The following is a 17,676-nucleotide window of genomic DNA, read 5'->3' as shown; positions in this document are numbered from 1 at the left end:
GCATTTTCACTAATCAGAGATAGGAAATACGTACATGTTTTTTAGGAAGAGAAAAATCATGAGTTTGTCCTGATGATACCTATTGAAGTGTAAGTTTTTTTTTAAACTAGCTACTCTGATTTTATACTTGTACGTCATTACTCTTAAATCTTGGTTCCCAACCATAGTAACAAAAGTACTTTTTGCTTTCTTCTCATTGTATATATGACAATTTCAAAACTACAATATCAGTACTAATTACTGAACATAATTTGTTTTCTTTGTGGATCTTTTTGCCCTTAGTATATATCCTGCTAGGGAGATACAACCAAAATACTATTTGGCATATATATATATATATATATATTAAGTTTTTTATTTTATCCTTTCATTGTTCTTTCTGGGGGGGGAGTATATATTATTATATATTTAATATATTTAAAATTATAGTTTTTAGTTTTATATTTAATATATAATAATACATATTCTTATACATATTTTTTTTACTCCCTTTCTTACTGTAAAGGTATATACTATAAACATTGTTTTGCATTGCTTTTTCTCTTAATGGTACAGTCTGGAGATGACTTCTTTTTTATTTTATTTATTTATTTATTTATTTGGCTGCATTGGGTCTTCATTGCTGGGCGCGGGCTTTCTCTAGTTGCGGTGAGTGGGGGCTACTCTTGGTTGCAGTGCGTGGGCCTCTCTTGTTGCAGAGTACGGGCTCTAGATGTGCGGGCTTCAGCAGTTGTGGCACATGAGCTTAGTTGCTCCGCGGCACGTGGGATCTTCCCGGACCAGGGCTCGAACCCGTGTCCCCTGTGTTGGCAGGCAGGTTCTTAACCACTGCGCCACCAGGGAAGCCCTGGAGATCACTTCTTAATCAGCATGCAGAGATCATCATTCCTTTGAGCAGCTGCATAGTAATCTATTATGTGGGTTACCATTACTTAGCTAATTTCATACTGATTTAGTCTTCCATTTAAGTCCTAAGGAAATACTTCTTTGTGGCAAAATCTAGTGTGAGAATATAATAGGATCAAAAAATTTTTAAATATTGAAATCTATTTCTCTCCTTAAACTGGTAATCAAGAGTTACTGACAATTTTCATGAAATGAATTTTATTCACCTAAGCACCCTGGTTTATTTTTAAACCTTAACTATTTTTGATGGAAATCCTTTAAATTTATTACAAACTTTTACACAGTTTAAACATTTTTTGCCATAATTGGGATGTTTTCATTATTGTATTTAATTCTAATTATCTGTGCTTTTCAGTTTTTCTGTGTTTTCCCTGAATGTTAAGTACTTGTCAGTCTCATATGCCCAAGTCAGTACAGCTGTTGTGTGAAGTTTTTTTAATTAATTAGTTAATTAATTTTGCATTTATTCTATTAAAGTTTAGGTGAAGGTTTTACCTCTGCTTTTTCAGGGCCTCAGCTTACATACAGGAAAGTCAAATTTATGGAAAGCCTGGTATTAACAAGAATAGTGTTTCACTCCCTGTTTACTAGACTAAAAATTTTTTTTATATTGAAATATAGTTAATTTACAGTATTTTGTTTCAGGTGTACATGAAGTGATTCAGTTATATATATATTTTTCAGATTATATTCCATTATAGGTTATTACAAGATATTGAATATAATCCCCTGTGCTATACAGCAAATCCTTGTTGCTTATTGACTAGACTAAAATGTTTTTAATTGAGAAAACAAAGCATCTGTGTCTTTATCATTTTGCTATTGTAATTTTTACAATATGTAGTTATGATTATTCCCTTATTAATAGTAATATTTTCTCTTGAATCAGATGTTCTGCCTTACTCAATACGGGTCCTGTTGGAAGCTGCTGTGCGAAATTGTGATGGCTTTTTAATGAAAAGGGAAGATGTTATGAACATTTTAGACTGGAAAACCAAACAAAGCAATGTTGAAGTGCCCTTTTTCCCTGCCCGTGTTCTTCTTCAAGATTTTACGTGAGTGATAGGTTTATTTTTCATGATGAATTTTCAGAGTGTTCGCTTTTTAAAATTCAGACTCCCTGATGGCTCTCTTGTTTTTTAATTGTGAAGATTAGTTTATAAATTTAAAAAGTTGCTTTTTCTAAACTGAAGCTATTTGTCAAAAATTAGGCACTTTTTTTTGTACCATTTATTTAAAAACTACTTTTTTCTAACTGCCTACTTGTCATCTCCACATAGCCAATAGGCTTCTCAATCTTAACATATCCAAAACTTCATTGCTCAGCCCCCCTCATGTATTCTTTCCAAGTTTTTTCTGTCATATTGAATGGCGCTACAGTCTCCTGTTTGTTTAGAGCAAAAATCTAGGAGTTAACCCTGGTTCCTGTCCTTTGTACATAATCCAGTCTATCAGCAGTTTCTGTCAACTCTACCTTTGAAATATACATATCCTGAATCCAAATACTTCTTACCATCTCCACCACAGTCATCCTGATTCTAGCCCCATTCTCACTTACCTGGACTATAACTATAATAATCTGTTAACTGGTATCCCTGCTTCCATACTTGGAATGTATAGTCTTGTCTTTTCACAGTAGGTGAAGTGACTTGGTTAAAAGATGTTAATCAAGGTCATATCATTCCCCTATTCTCCCATTGGCTTCCATTACACTTAGAATAAAGTCTTTACCATAGCTTGAAAGATTCTACCTAATCTGTGTGTCCAGAGATTACTTATTGGAAGAATTAACCTTTAGCTGAGTTTTGAAGGAGGTGTAGGAGTTAGCTAGACAAATAAGAACATCCCCTTCACCCACCCACCTAAATCTGGTTTGTAAGCTACTGCTCTGTGTACCTGGTATATGCTGCTACTGTAGTACTTATGATACTATTCTATAATTGCTACTTTATCTTCCCTACAAATTCCTTGAGACCAGTTACTCTCCCTTATTTGGCCTTATACCATTGGTGTCTAGCACATTGAAGGCATTTGGTAAATGCTTCTTATATAGTTGGCTGGAGATATATATATGTAGATATAGATATAGGTCCATCTATATCTATATCCATATATTTAGTGGATAACTTTGGAGACAAGAAGGCACTGGGAGTGAAGAGGCTGGAGCTGGGGAAGAGGGAGGGGTATCTTAAAATTTAAGGCAAGAGAAAGAATTCCATAGGCAGTTCCCTTGAAGTTCTCTTATGCCTCTAAAAATCATCTGTTGTATTTTTGGCACATCTACCTTTGAGCCCTCAAATTCTCAGATAATATTTAATATTAATTCTCATTAAACCAGGATACATCTAACTTTGGATAACCTGTACATTATCAAACATGAATGCAAATTAAAAAGGAATACTTTTTAAATTTAAAAATGCATATTAATCATCTGAGCATATTTAAAAGAAGAATTAGAAGTTGATCATTCTTTATTTTTTAGTGGAATACCGGCAATGGTGGATTTTGCTGCTATGAGGGAGGCAGTGAAAACTCTTGGAGGTGACCCTAAGAAAGTCCATCCTGCCTGTCCGACAGATCTCACGGTTGATCATTCTTTACAAATTGACTTCAACAAATGGTACTTTAATACACATATTTATAAAGACAGCCACGCACGTTGACTGGCAGCCAGTCCACTGGGAGTGTGTGGTATAGAAGAAAGGGAATAGAGATAATTTGTGCCAGAGTAAAGTTTGCTACAGTTAGTATTGACTAATATACAAAAAGAAAAACTGGTGAAAACTTACGTATTGGTGAATTTTCTTTTTAACTCAGTCTAAATTTAAACTGATTTTCATGTTTGTATATTTCTGCTGCCATTTTTTATAGATATGTATAAGCCTAGGACCTGCTTTTTGGAGTGAATATCTGAATTAAGCCTTCATTTCCTTTTTGTTTTTTAACTTCCAGAGAGAATTTAAAGATGTGAGCCTTTAATGTCTAAATTGGTAATTGAAAACACTGAGCTTACTACAGCTGTATTTTCCTTCCACTGAAATAAATTTCTTATACTTAAAAGGTCCTTATGACTAAAGTCAAACTAGAGAAGACATGATTCTGTTTTCATGTACCAGCTTTCTTTTTACATTCCCTGGAGTAATGGAATAAGGCTACAATTTATTAAAACCTGTGAGAGCCTTTGCCCTCTAGATTAAACAATGGCTCTGAACTTCTTCTAAGTTGTTAGATGGGAAAAAAAATTGATTTTGCTACTTGCCAGAGGTTACTATATGAAAATGATTTTAGTGGCACAATTTTTTTTAATCTCCATAAATTTAAATAAATCAACTTTTTTTTTTTTTTTTTTTTGGTAATCTGAGATTTGCTTTTTTTTTTTTTGCGGCACGCGGGCCTCTCACTGCTGTGGCCTCTCCCATTGCGGAGCACAGGCTCCGGACGCGCAGGCTCAGCGGCCATGGCTCACGGGCCCAGCTGTTCCATGGCATGTGGGGGGATCCTCCCGGACTGGGGCACAAACCCGTGTCCCCTGCATCGGCAGGCGGACTCTCAACCACTGCGCCACCAGGGAAGCCCCTGAGATTTGCTTTTGAAACCTGAAATAGATGATATATTAACCTTTGAATAACATTCAGTTGTTACTTCCAGATAGCATTGCTGTTGTATGCTTTTTGAAGACCTAAATTTCTGTAACTTTTAAATGGTTTTATTTTGTTGCCTTTTTTGGAACGATAGTGCAATACAGAATGCTCCAAATCCTGGAGGTGGTGATCTACAGAAAGCAGGAAAGCTTTCTCCACTTAGAGTGCAGCCTAAGAAGCTTCCCTGCAGAGGCCAGACTACCTGCCGAGGATCGTGTGATTCTGGAGAACTAGGCCGAAACTCAGGAAGATTTTCTTCGCAGATCGAAAATACACCCATTCTATGTCCTTTTCATTTGCAACCAGTGCCTGAGTACGAGATGTTTTTAAAAATATTTATTAGTACCAGATTATTTTTCAGTTAAGGAAATCACGTTTATTCTCCTTCCCCTCCTGATTCCTATTACATTGCCTTCATATTTACTGTGCTTCCTATTGTACTGAAAGAAGCAAAGTTAATTAAAATGGTAGTCTCTAAATACCATGATTTATTTCTGTTCCTTTGAAGAAAACTTTTCTTAAGAATTTTCTATAAATATATTTAATTTTTGTAACTAATGTAGACAGAAAATTATCTTGAACTGTAAATTTTTTATTTTAGTGAATTTATACCATTCACATGCTCATTATTCATTCAGATTACTTTTATGAAATCTATATTTTTAGCTTTATTTTCCTATTAGGCGATTTCTTATTCTTTTTATTGCATTGAGATCTCTATGTTAAGAATATTATCATTATCATATGTTATAAATGTAATGAGCCCTTTTAGATAAGCAGTTTCCTATATAATACCATGGAAAGTAGTAAACCTGCCTGGAAAAGAATCCCGTTCTTAAGAGTTGGTTAAATTTCCTAATAGGTAATTTTTCAAAATAAAAACAAGAGTTCTATAATTGGAATTTTGTATGCTATAAAGTTTCCAAAGTCTTAGTCTTATTTTAAGAGAGTTGTGTTGTTTATCCCATTGTTACTAGACTGTTAAGTTTTTTAAAGACGAGTTAAAAATGACTTACACTCTTTCAAATTGAAAAAAAATTAACACATTTAAGATTTAGGCTAGCTAAGGATAATATCAACACATATTTCATCATAAGTACCAAATAATATATTAGTTCATTTGTCCCTAAATTGGATCTTTCAAATTCTGGGTAGTTCTAAATTTTGTGCTCAATATAGCTGTAAAGCCTCAGGTTATAAGTGAACTCAGGTGCTCTTCCTTTCTAAGAATTCAATATAATCTATGGGTCCTTTGCCATCAAATCATGACAGTTTTACATTTATGTAAGTACTCCTTATTCCCTACCTGGCTGTCCTGATTGTTAGGGACATGTTGAATTTTGAGATTAATTTCTCTTCTTATTTAGAAATTAATTTCTTGAAAAGGAAGATTTATTGATTCAAAAAATCATTGATTTTCTTGGGTATCTTTTTATAACTGGTATGAAGTGCTAAGATGGTATGTTTTTATTTCTAAAAATCCAATCTGGTGTAACATTTCCCCTCAATTATGACTCTAAATTACAAAGTATTAAGATCATATATGTTATAGTCCCTGGTTGTGTGAAAATAGTAACTCTTTCATGTGCTTTAATGCATCAGTGAAGTATTAATTATAGACTCAAACAAGAAATTGAGGGATAGAGAGTTGAGAGCATACATTTGGCACTTGAAATCACTGCCTGATTTGAAGTCAGGTTATGGGCTAATAAATATTTGTGTGGTACTTTGTAGCTATATATAATATGAAAAGGTAAGATAATTGGAGTGGCTCTAGAAAGCTATGTTCCCTGAGGTCCTAAGAAAAATCTCATTAAGATGTGCTATGGCTTCAAATGATCACTCAGCAATGAATTATTAATCTTTGTTTTTTTTAAAAAAAAGTTGACAAACAACTATAATTATCTGGACCCTGGAGGACATGTATAATTTAAGTTATATTGATATTCTAGTCAACACTTAAATCACCAGCTGGCAAGTGAAATAAACAAAGCTGTTAGAAATAATTTTTTTAAAAATATCCATTAGATAAAAATAGCTTCCTAAAAATAGCACTATGTTTACTGCTTGGCAGTGAATTGTTTTTATCTCTTAGTTTACATAATTCATGTAAAATATATTTATAATCCATATAAAGTAAAATACTACTTTATATAAAATAGAAGCTTCATTTTAGGTGAGATGAATATAAAATTTTTACCAAAAGCTCTTTTTAAACTATAAAGTAATGTTGAGTTGTCATTGTTACATTGTAATATTCAACAAGTATCTCCTAGTTTAACTGGTACAAAAGTTAAGTGGGTGGAGATGTACATGCTTATTTTTCATTAAGCTACAACCCTTCTTTTTCCTTGTAGTGGAAAATCCAACAAAGGTTACCATGCTACTTTTAATATTTTAGCCAAATCTCACAGTGATACATGTTAAGTACAGTTTGGGACACTGGTGTGGACCATGGCTTAAATAATTAAGTCCTTGCAGTAGCTTTCTAGTGTTACTTAAATCAGAGCTTCCTTGTTGAAAAGAAAATAACTGATTCTGAGAAGTCTAGTAAACTGCTATTCCCAGAATTTTTAAAATATGTAGACTTAGAAACAAGGCAAGTCTTTTCTGTAATACATATATTTAATGCCAGTTCTTCTTCTTTTTAGACCTGAAACAGTATTAAAAAATCAAGAAGTAGAATTTGGCAGAAATCGAGAGAGGCTTCAATTTTTCAAGGTATAAATGATTGGGGGGAAATTTTTTAATAGGAGTTTATGAAATATTGAAAGGTTTGATTTTTATATCTTTAGAAGTTTTTAAACACTAGCAGTAGAACCCTTTTTTACTTTTTTTCCTTCAAATAAAATCTTAATCAGCAACCCTAGTGTATAACAAAATATTAAAAACAGTGGCTCTAATTCAAGTGAGCTTGGAGGGTCTTCTACTTGGGCCTACCCCTTTTCCCATCCCTGAGAATCCTTGGAATGTAGTTGAAAGCTACTGTTTATCTGGACTATTGGAACATTTTTCTTTGACTTAATTTTGTTTTAATCTGCAAAATGAATATATTTAGGTTTAGTATCTGTGTATTTGTTTTTATGTACTGTAAACTTTGACCATGATGCACATTGGTAAAATATTTTTAGTGTCAGTATTTATTTATATGTTGATTATGAGGCAAATTCAGATAATGCTAACAGTTGGATTTCTTAAATTTAAATAAAATACAGTGGAGTTCAAGAGTTTTTAAGAATGTGGCTGTAATCCCTCCTGGAACTGGAATGGCTCATCAAGTAAACTTAGAGTATTTGTCAAGAGTGGTTTTTGAAGAAAAGGACCTCCTCTTTCCGGACAGTGTCGTTGGCACAGATTCTCATATAACCATGGTGAATGGTTTGGGGATTCTGGGGTGGGGTAAGTAAATGACTAAATATATTTAATTCTTTTGGGGAGAGGATGTCAGAAAATTTATAAAAGAACATAAATAGCAGGGTCTTTATAGCCTCTTTGAGGCTGTTTTTTCACCTATAACAGCAGCAACAAAAGTAAATCTTAATTCAAGTGTTTGTGGAAGGTGTGGTATAAGAGAGAATTTATGAAAAGAAATGTGGACCTTGCCCAGCACAGCACTACCATTTGTGGAGTGGTTAGTGATGATGATGATGTCTATGAAGGTGATGTGCTTATTACTCCCTTATTTAAAGTCCTTCAGTGGCTTCTCCTAGCATTCTTTGTAAATCCAAATTTCTTTTTTTTTTTTTTTTTTTGCGGTATGCGGGCCTCTCACTGTTGTGGCCACGCACAGGCTCAGCAGCCATGGCTCACGGGCCCAGCCGCTCCGTGGCATGTGGGATGTTCCCGGACCGGGGCACGAACCCGTGTCCCGTGCATCGGCAGGCGGACTCTCAACCACTGCGCCACCAGGGAAGCCCCCTCTTCATGTTTTTCATAGGGCCCTTCACAACCTGTTGCCTCTTTAGCCATTTACCCAAACACATCTTTTATTTCCCTGAGTGGCCTGTGCTATTGCACCTCATGGCTTTGCATCAGCTATTCCCTCTGGCAGAGTGTATGTACTCTTTTATAGGGTGCTATAATTGTTGGCTTTTTGTCTTTATCATTAGACTGAGCTTCTTGAGGTTGACAGGGGCTGGGTTCTATTCATACTGTATCTTGAGCATAGCATAGTACCTAGCATAATAGATACTAAATGTTTTCTGAATTTAAAATAAAGGTAAAGATCAGTTTTTTCCAACCATGTGAGTGGAGTCATTCTTTTGAGAAGACTTCAGTTCCATATCTACAGTAATAGCATTATAGCAATTCTGTGCAAGGTACTGTGTAAGACAAGCTCGTGAAACACCTAGAGATTTAGATGTTACAGAGATAAATTATCTTTAAATGCGCTATACTCATATACCTGTCTGTTACATTAGGGGTTGGAGGTATTGAAACAGAAGCAGTTATGCTTGGTCTGCCAGCTTCTCTTACTTTACCAGAGGTGGTTGGATGTGAATTAACTGGCTCATCGAATCCTTTTGTTACATCCATAGATGTTGTTCTTGGCATTACAAAGGTAAGTTAAAATTTTGCTAGCTGTATAACTTAGTGGACATGATTTTTTTTGTAAGTAGAAGAGCCCCATAAGAGCAGGGATTTGGGTTCATCACCTCATCCTCAGCACTCTGATGTTATTAGCTATGTCATCATAGTACTAATAGCAAAATTTAACCCTTTATACTAGTAAGTACAAAACAATTTGTTGTGTCGTTGTTCGCTTGACATGTTAACTCATTTATTCTTCGTTACAAGCCTATGAGATTGTTACTATTACCATCCTTATTTTAATTCTGTGAAAACTGAGACACAGTAAGGTTTAATGACTTAACCAGAGGGTCATAGGGCTGAATGGTCAGTGTAGAACAAGGTTTCCCACCCAGGCAGTCAGGTTCTTAAGTCCACGCTCTTAACCATTATGCCTTATTGCCTCAGTGAATGTTTGTTGCCTCCGTGGATTTAAAAAAAAAAAAAATCGTATTTAGGAAATGTCTAATTGCATCTCCTTTAATACTTATTTGAATCATTTGTCCCCTGAAAACTATTACTGTATTAGATAGTACTTTAAAAAATATAGGCTGTAAAAATGTGGTAGTGTCAAATTTTTCTATTGGCTATTTTAACATTTAAAAAAAAAAGTCACTCTGCTGTACACCTGAAACTAACACAACATTGTAAATCCACTATACTTCAATTAAAAATAAAAAGAAATGATAAAAGTATTATATAGAAATTTTTTCTCTGAATTTTTAAAATATTGGCTGCATGCGTTTAATATATGTACTGTAGGGTTTCCTGAAGACAATAATTTGTAACTCTCCATCCTAAATTTCTAGTTTTCACTAACTTTATTATAATGATTAAGTCCCATTTCATTAAATGAATGAACCTGGGAAATGTTCCACAAATAATTCCAATTTGGATCCCAGCGTCTCAGCATTTTCGGTTAGATTACTGGTCTGAAGGCTTTCAGAATACTCTGCAGGGAAAGTAAATGGTATCGCCTCCCTCACCATTTAGTATTGATCCCTCTTCCCTAATTAGAAAAAAATTGACATCTTGCAGAAATGATTGATTCAGTGTGTGGTACCAAAAGATCAAGAAGTTAAATAGAGAATTGAAGGATTATTCCTAAAGGAAAAGGAATATCCCATTATAATTTTAGAAAAATCAATTCTTTTCCTTCACACATCCTGAAAATTAATGGTGCTTTTTAGATTCCTCCAGCTATATTTTTTCTTAACAATGTTCTATGTATGCTTTTGACATTTTGGCTTATTGATGCAAAAATTAAATTTATTATGTAGGTGTATCTTTTTTATTATTTTGTCCCATATTTGAGGTCGTGTTCTATTCATGATCTTTGTAGGATTAATCATATGTTGTTTTTCAAAATGTATATTGTGGTACCTCATTAATTTGGGGAAAGCAGCATTTGGCTTGCTGTATCTAATCTATATGGCTCTTATCCTCAGAAATAAAACAGTGAAAATTAGGAAACATGTTTCTTTTAGGGTTGAGTTTCTGCATCTATAAAACGTTTGGATTAAGTGATCCTTAGCACTTATAAAATGTTAGAGCTTAATATTATTCATAGGTTGAATGTTGTTTCTTACTTCGTCACTGTGCTGAGCAGTCCCTCTATACCATTCTGACAGCATCTTACAATTGAGAGAAGGTGGGTAGCTGTTTTTGGTTACTTAAAAATTAGTAATAAGAAAAATGATTTTAGAAGGAATTAAGTTTGAGGCCACATGTTAAATCCTATCAAAATGAAATTTACCTAGGGGGACTTCCCTGGTGGTCCAGTGGTTAAGACTTCGCCTTCTAGTGCAGGGGGTGCGGGTTCGATCCCTGGTCAGGGAGCTAAGATCCCACATGCATCGTGGCCAAAAAAAACAAAAACATAAAACAGAAGCAGTATTGTAGCAAATTCAGTAAAGACTTTAAAAATGGTCCCCATCAAAAACAAAAAATCTTAAAAAAAAAATTTACCTATAATTAGTGATGCTGTAAATATTTGGATCAGTAGTTGGCATTCAAAGAATTTTTATAGCAGTATATAATTTTTTGATTTAAATACACAGTTTCATCAATATATTAGTATTTCACTAAATCTAAGATGCCATCATTGGTTAGAAGCACCATTGTTTTATGTGCTGCTAAGAAAGAAAGAAGACTGCCAGCTAACAGACACACCATAGTCTAAGGTATACGCTGATTTCAGACATTAAAACGGGAATCTTAGCCATTTTGAACTTTCAAGCCCTTTTCTACCCTAATAGTAACATTTGACCACTCTTCTATTGACTATTTACCTTAAAATACCTAGAAAACCAGAATGAGTTGATGTTTCATAAAAATAACAGAGGACCTCTTTCACTGTCAGTAGTAATGGATTAAAAATTAGATTTTATAGTTTTCAGAAAATCCATGCTAATTTTGTGTGCGTTTCTGTGTATCTCTTTATATAGCACCTCAGGCAAGTAGGAGTGGCTGGAAAGTTTGTTGAGTTTTTTGGAAGTGGAGTTTCACAGTTATCTATAGTAGATCGAACTACAATAGCAAACATGTGTCCAGAATATGGTGCTATCCTCAGCTTTTTCCCTGTTGACAATGTGACATTAAAACATTTAGAACATACAGGTAAGACGATATAAGATCACTAGGATAAATGTGTTACATTTCCAATGTGTCTATCTGAAATATTGTATAATAAATTACTACCGTGTACATGTTATTTAATGTTCATGAAATTGTCTTAACAGCAGCTTTGAAATAAACTGCATCAGATGTGTTTAAAGAGTGTTGTGTCCTCAAACCTAGTCCACTGCGACCCATTTACAGCAGTTTAGAGGAGTTATTCAAACTGCTGATCTTTGCCTCACATTTTCCCAATAATTAATAATGGCTACCTCCACCCTGTTAGTGATCAGAGGTTGCAATTTAATGGAAGTCAGGCTTGCGCACATTCACAGCTGTTCTCTTCTTCATCCAGGAAGAGAGGAGCCACGAGACAGAGTTTGGGAACCAGTGCTCTATTTAAAGAATAAGCGCATAATTTTGTGAAAAGCAGCATAGGGTCACAGGTTCCAAATTCTTATTGTAGCCTGATTAACTAGGAACTTTGACCACTCTTCTGTTGACTAATATAGAAAATACTTGCAAAACCAGAATGTGTTGGTTTTATAAGGCCCCTATTCTTTAAAAAGCAGGGTCTCTTTATTTGATCCACTTCTTTTTTTAAGAGATCATTACTGAACTACTAATCTCATCATAAGTATATTGGGGAGATACATTCTAGTATTCTTCAGTTTGGGGGCAGATTATGATAAGTCAAATGGCAAAATGGATGACTGGTCCTTTGGAACCTTGGAAGGAATGGTCCTCATAGAATACAGAGTTTTCTCTAAACTGGATTTTGGGTGGTAGAATGTTCAAGAGAGAAATGCCTTATTCCTTACATATTGATATGAGTTAATGTCATAATGATGTGTCACTGTGCAACAAATTGTCCTAAAACTTAGTGGCTTAAAACAGCAACAATCATTTATTGCTGCATAGTTTCAGTGGGTCAGTAATTCATACAGGTACAGATTGTCTCTGCTTCATGATGTCTGGAGCCTCAACTACAAGACTTAAAAGCTAGGGCCAGGAATCCTGAAGGTTTGTTCACTTGAATGTCTGGCAGTGAATGCTGGCCATCAGCTGGGAACTCAGCTGGGACTGTCAGCCAGAACACCTATTTGTGGTTTCTGAATATATAATCTGGGCTTTCTCACATGGTGGCTTTTCAAGGGTTGGTAACCTGAGGGAGCAGGGGTGTGGGGGGTTGGGGAGAGAGTAGGTACATGCCAGTTAGCCAGCTAGCCAGCCAGAAATTACATTGCTCAGGTTTAAGGGGAATGAACGTAGCTTCTACCTCTTGATGGATGAATGTCAATGTCACATTGTAAGAGAACATATAACTTAGGATAGATGTTGTTGTGGCAATCATTTGCAAATATAATCTGCCACAATTACTTACTTCTCATCAAGCTAACAGATAACTACCAGCATGTTTAATTGGAAACTTTATTGTTAACATCTAAGTTGTTTTAATTTCTGGAAGATCTTGTTACATCTCTATCCTGCTCTGTAAAACTATTCTTAACTTTCATTTACTTTATTCTTTCATTTTGACTATTATATTAATGTTGCTTATTGTTTAGGGAAAGTAATGAATTTCATCGTTCATGGTGGCTAGTGATTTATTATGTTGAATTTTGTTATTGGTTTTTCTCTTGCAAACAATATTTTTGTGAGTTTTATATAACTGGCTCAGTATTTCTGATGTTGTCTGTGATTGAGTAACTTTTAAAAGGGGGTTATGGTATGTATTTTATAAAGAGTTTTCATGAAGGGTAAAATTTTTACTATTGAGAAAATATCAATTTGTAAAGAAATCTTTTCTGAGTGCTTAGTAATAAGTAATATTTGTTTCTTGCTCATCACTGAAATTCGGCATCATTACCCCCAAAGATTTAAAAATTTCTGAAAGGATTTTTATTGTTGTTAATCATCTTTTTAGGTTTTGACAAAGCCAAACTCAAGTCAGTGGAAACATACCTTAAAGCTGTGAAATTGTTTCGAAATGACCAGGATAATTCAAGAGAACCTGAGTATTCCCAGGTATATACACAATAACCCACCTAATAGTAGTTAAGACTGTAAATTCTGGAGCCTGACCACCTGGGTTTGAATCCCAGCTCTAAGACTTACCAGCTATACAACCTGGGCACTTTTTTAACCTTTTTGCCTCAGTTTCCTCATCTCTGAAATATGAAGATAATATCTACCTCATAGGATTCTTAAGAGGTTAAGTACAAGTTCATTATGACAGTTTCAAGCACATAGTAAGTCCTCAGTAAATGATAGCTGTTATTATTTAACAAGTTAATGTTATTTGTGACCCAACTCTGATTTTATTCATTAATTTTACATAGATTTATATTACAGTAAATTTTGTGACATTTTGTCAAGTCTCAATTTTTAGTACTTAAAATATAAAATTGACTCAATTTATCAGTCTAATTTTTTTCTATTTTAGGATAAGAATACTATAATCTACTCCCCAAATATCAATTTTGATGATGTCTGCACCTGGTTAATGTCTATACTTTGTAAAAAATCCACCGTTATGAAGGGGATATACAGTTATGTGATCTTAAATGTTACAGAGATTTTTACAGTCTAAGCAAGTATTTCTTATCTTTTGGAAATTTATATTGAAGTAGGTAGAATTCACTTTCAGGAAAGTTGTAATAAAATTCACTTTCTAGAAGTGTGTCAGGGATCTAAATCAACTTGGTGTTATCATTTGTATGGTTAACTGTTAAGCTCTTTTTTCTTGGGAAATCCATTTTCTCACCCAGCTTTATTTTTCTTCATAGCTTGTGTCCCTGCCTGATACCTATCAATTTGTATAATTATTTGCCTGTCTTTCCCTCACTAGAATGAATACAAGTAGGCTCCATGAGGACAGGAACTTCACCTGCTTTGTTTGGCACTCTGTCCCCAGCTCCTAGAAGAGTGCATGGCACATAGTGGATGTTCAGTAACACGTTAGGTGAATAAGTGAATACATATAGTATATTGAGTGCCACATAGAACCCATAGGAATTGAATTTTTGTGATGTTCTGGGCAAATCTTTTAACTTCTCTGATTATTTTCTGGTCCCTCTCAGTACCATTTATCGAATCTAGTGCTCTGTCCACATTTTTTTTAAAAAGGGAAAGAATAAGAACAATTAAATGGAAACATTTTGGTGGTATAATGAAATGGAATAAATGTGCTTATTAAAAACCTGACCAGATAGATGATAAGAAATAAAACTAAAGTTCACCAGGATGTTGATTTCAAGAGAAACTCATACATACTTAGACACAGACTAGGATCACCTGGATCCATGAAATAAAAGTGTAAGAAAAGCAGGTGTTTCGGTTGTGCTCAACCAGAATAAACAGGGCTGTTAAATAATGATGAAAGTCATAGTGAAGAAAAATTTGTTTGAATTGATTATACCCAAATAAAATGTACATAGGGAAATGGTAGAAATACCAGAAGAAATTAATAGAAACCTAGCTGGGAGGTGGAATTTTTATAAAATATGATTTCTTTTAAACCAAGGAATAAAAACATGGTCTGCAGGGGCCTGGCTAGCTAAACTAGAACCAGGAGTAGAAAAACCCTTTGCTGCTGCGTCCCCCAAGCACCCTCTATTGACCAGACATAACATCGTACAAGCTGAGAAAGGAGAAATGTTTACTAAGCCCACCTCTGTTATCACAGAGCAGGCAAAGAAGGATGAATTTGGAGCTCAGAAGCAATAAACTTAGCTGGCACAGGCATCTACTTTATCATCAGGCATGTGTGAAGACAGTGTTATCTTTGTGAGAAAAAACCATTTGGGGGGAAAAGAATTATATAGACTGTATGGTTGGTGTTGTGCTAGTTTGCATACTGGTCTGCTGGTCTTTTAGCAAATTTTTATATATTACGTTTCATAAATTAAATGGAGTTGTTTTAAAATATTTCTTGGGAGTGTATATCACCATTAAAACAAATTGCATTAAAACAAATGTGAGCATATTCATTCTGCATCAGAAAGTAGTACTCAAGTTGGAATCTGTACTTACAAATTCTAATTACTTTTCTCCTTCTTTTCTCTCATTTCCTAGGTGATCCAGATTAATCTGAATTCAATAGTTCCATCTGTCAGTGGTCCAAAAAGACCTCAGGATAGAGTTGCTTTGACAGATATGAAAAGTGATTTCCAAGCTTGCTTAAATGAAAAGGTAGATTGCCTTATTTGTCAATACACTTTGTGCTAAGTAAGTAGTGAAGAACTAGCAAGATGACCCATGAACTCAATCAACTGCTGTATTTTTATATGTTATTGGCGCACACCAGCAGCCCCCTCCTTTGCCTCTGTCCAGAGTGCAAGTCAGACATTTCATGAGCTTGTTCCCAGATCCACTGTGAGGACCAGAGGTTGATTGGGTATTTTTAAATAAAAATTTAAAGTTAAAAATTGAGTTTCTTAGTCATGATAGCCTCATTTCAAGTTAAATAGGTACATGTGGCTATGGCTCTTGTATTGGACAGCATAACTATTGAATATTTATGTCATCACAGAAAATTCTGTTGGGCAGCACTGCTCTAGACTTTTGTGACTTCTCAGACTAGGACAAAACCACTACACTGTTGTGATTACTCTCTTAAAGTCTGGTAAATTAACTAAATACCAAGAGACCTCTTTGACTTTCAGGGTTTGTACTTCCCGTCTTGAGAATCATGGCTTCAATCTTGTCACTTTTTCTATTCTGAGAACTAGTAGCTGGCTTTCTTTTCAGAGCCTTTCTTTTTATAATTTCTTTTTTCTTTTTTTTGAGGAAAATGTCAAACTTCTACAGGAATAAAATAGTGTAATGAATTCCGGTGTCCCTCACTTCAACAATTAGCAACTCATAACCCATCTTGCTTCATCTGTTCTACATACATATAGATACACAGGATCATTTTGAAGCAAATCTTCAAGGCCATTTTTAACAGAAAAAGTTTGTACCATCTCCTGAGAATTACTCTTAAGTAGGAATGAATAAAGAACAGCAAAGCCAAATAAGATCTGGATCATGAGTAGTTGGCTGCACTCAGTAGGTAAAAGCTTAGGAACACTACCAGACTCCTGTCACGATTATTCAAATTGATGCTTCAGCTGAATTATAACTACTGAATGTCATGGACCTTCAGCATCACTCACAAATAGTCAGAACTTACCAAATGTCAAGGATCTGCCATATTTTCTACCAGTCTTTTTTTCTATACATATCCAGAATATTTAGTTTATATTTATGTGCAAATTTGTATAGGTTGGATTTAAAGGCTTCCAAATTGCAGCTGAAAAGCAAAATGATATCGTCTCTATTCATTATGAAGGAAGTGAATATAAGCTGTCTCATGGATCTGTGGTCATTGCTGCTGTTATCAGTTGTACCAATAATTGCAATCCATCTGTCATGCTTGCTGCAGGTAGGTTGCGGTTTATAGCCATACATTTTCTGTTATATTCACATTCTATTTCTTAGATTATGCATGAGTATTGATGCCTGTGTTTGATCTTGAGAACCTGAGTTTTTAATTAGGTTTTAAGGAGCCTAAGTTTGATTTATGTTATTAATTTTGTTTTTATTACAAAGAAGGTGAATTTTTAAAATTATAACATGGATCTATGAGTTTTAGGTTGTATCTGTTTTATCTGTCAATTTAGAAGTATAGTTAATTAGCAGATCTCTTGAGCTACTAGACATTTACCATAGCAGTGTACTAGATTCAGTTGAGACACAAAGGAAGTAAAAGATTATTGACAAGGAATATAAATGAAATCAATTGTATGTACGTGGAACAATTCATTAATCGTATAAAATCAAGTATAATAAATGTTAAATTGCTATTCATTACGATTATAGCATTTAAAATGGTTCATTTAATGATATGTATTATATGTGTACATGATGTTATTATATATCCTTTTCCATTTGTGTGCAT

General features: G+C 34.4%; 1 protein-coding gene across 1 annotated transcript in view; it reads left to right on the top strand.

The window, feature by feature from the left end:
• Window positions 1-17,676, top strand: part of IREB2 (iron responsive element binding protein 2) — a 49,813-nt gene that overhangs the window by 17,895 nt on the left and 14,242 nt on the right. Inside the window, exons 3-12 of the mRNA XM_081227478.1 lie at window positions 1,796-1,961; window positions 3,389-3,526; window positions 4,642-4,860; window positions 7,199-7,268; window positions 7,763-7,946; window positions 8,969-9,108; window positions 11,564-11,735; window positions 13,660-13,760; window positions 15,810-15,926; window positions 17,001-17,160. Of these exons, the coding sequence (XP_081083604.1) occupies window positions 1,796-1,961; window positions 3,389-3,526; window positions 4,642-4,860; window positions 7,199-7,268; window positions 7,763-7,946; window positions 8,969-9,108; window positions 11,564-11,735; window positions 13,660-13,760; window positions 15,810-15,926; window positions 17,001-17,160 (1,467 nt within the window). The remainder of the gene's footprint in view (window positions 1-1,795; window positions 1,962-3,388; window positions 3,527-4,641; window positions 4,861-7,198; window positions 7,269-7,762; window positions 7,947-8,968; window positions 9,109-11,563; window positions 11,736-13,659; window positions 13,761-15,809; window positions 15,927-17,000; window positions 17,161-17,676) is intronic.

Source organism: Mesoplodon bidens (genome assembly GCF_964165515.1).
Source record: "Mesoplodon bidens genome assembly, chromosome: 3".
Lineage (NCBI taxonomy): Eukaryota > Metazoa > Chordata > Mammalia > Artiodactyla > Ziphiidae > Mesoplodon > Mesoplodon bidens.
The sequence above is the reverse complement of the archived record's forward strand: the minus strand, read 5'-3'. Positions and strand labels throughout refer to the sequence as shown.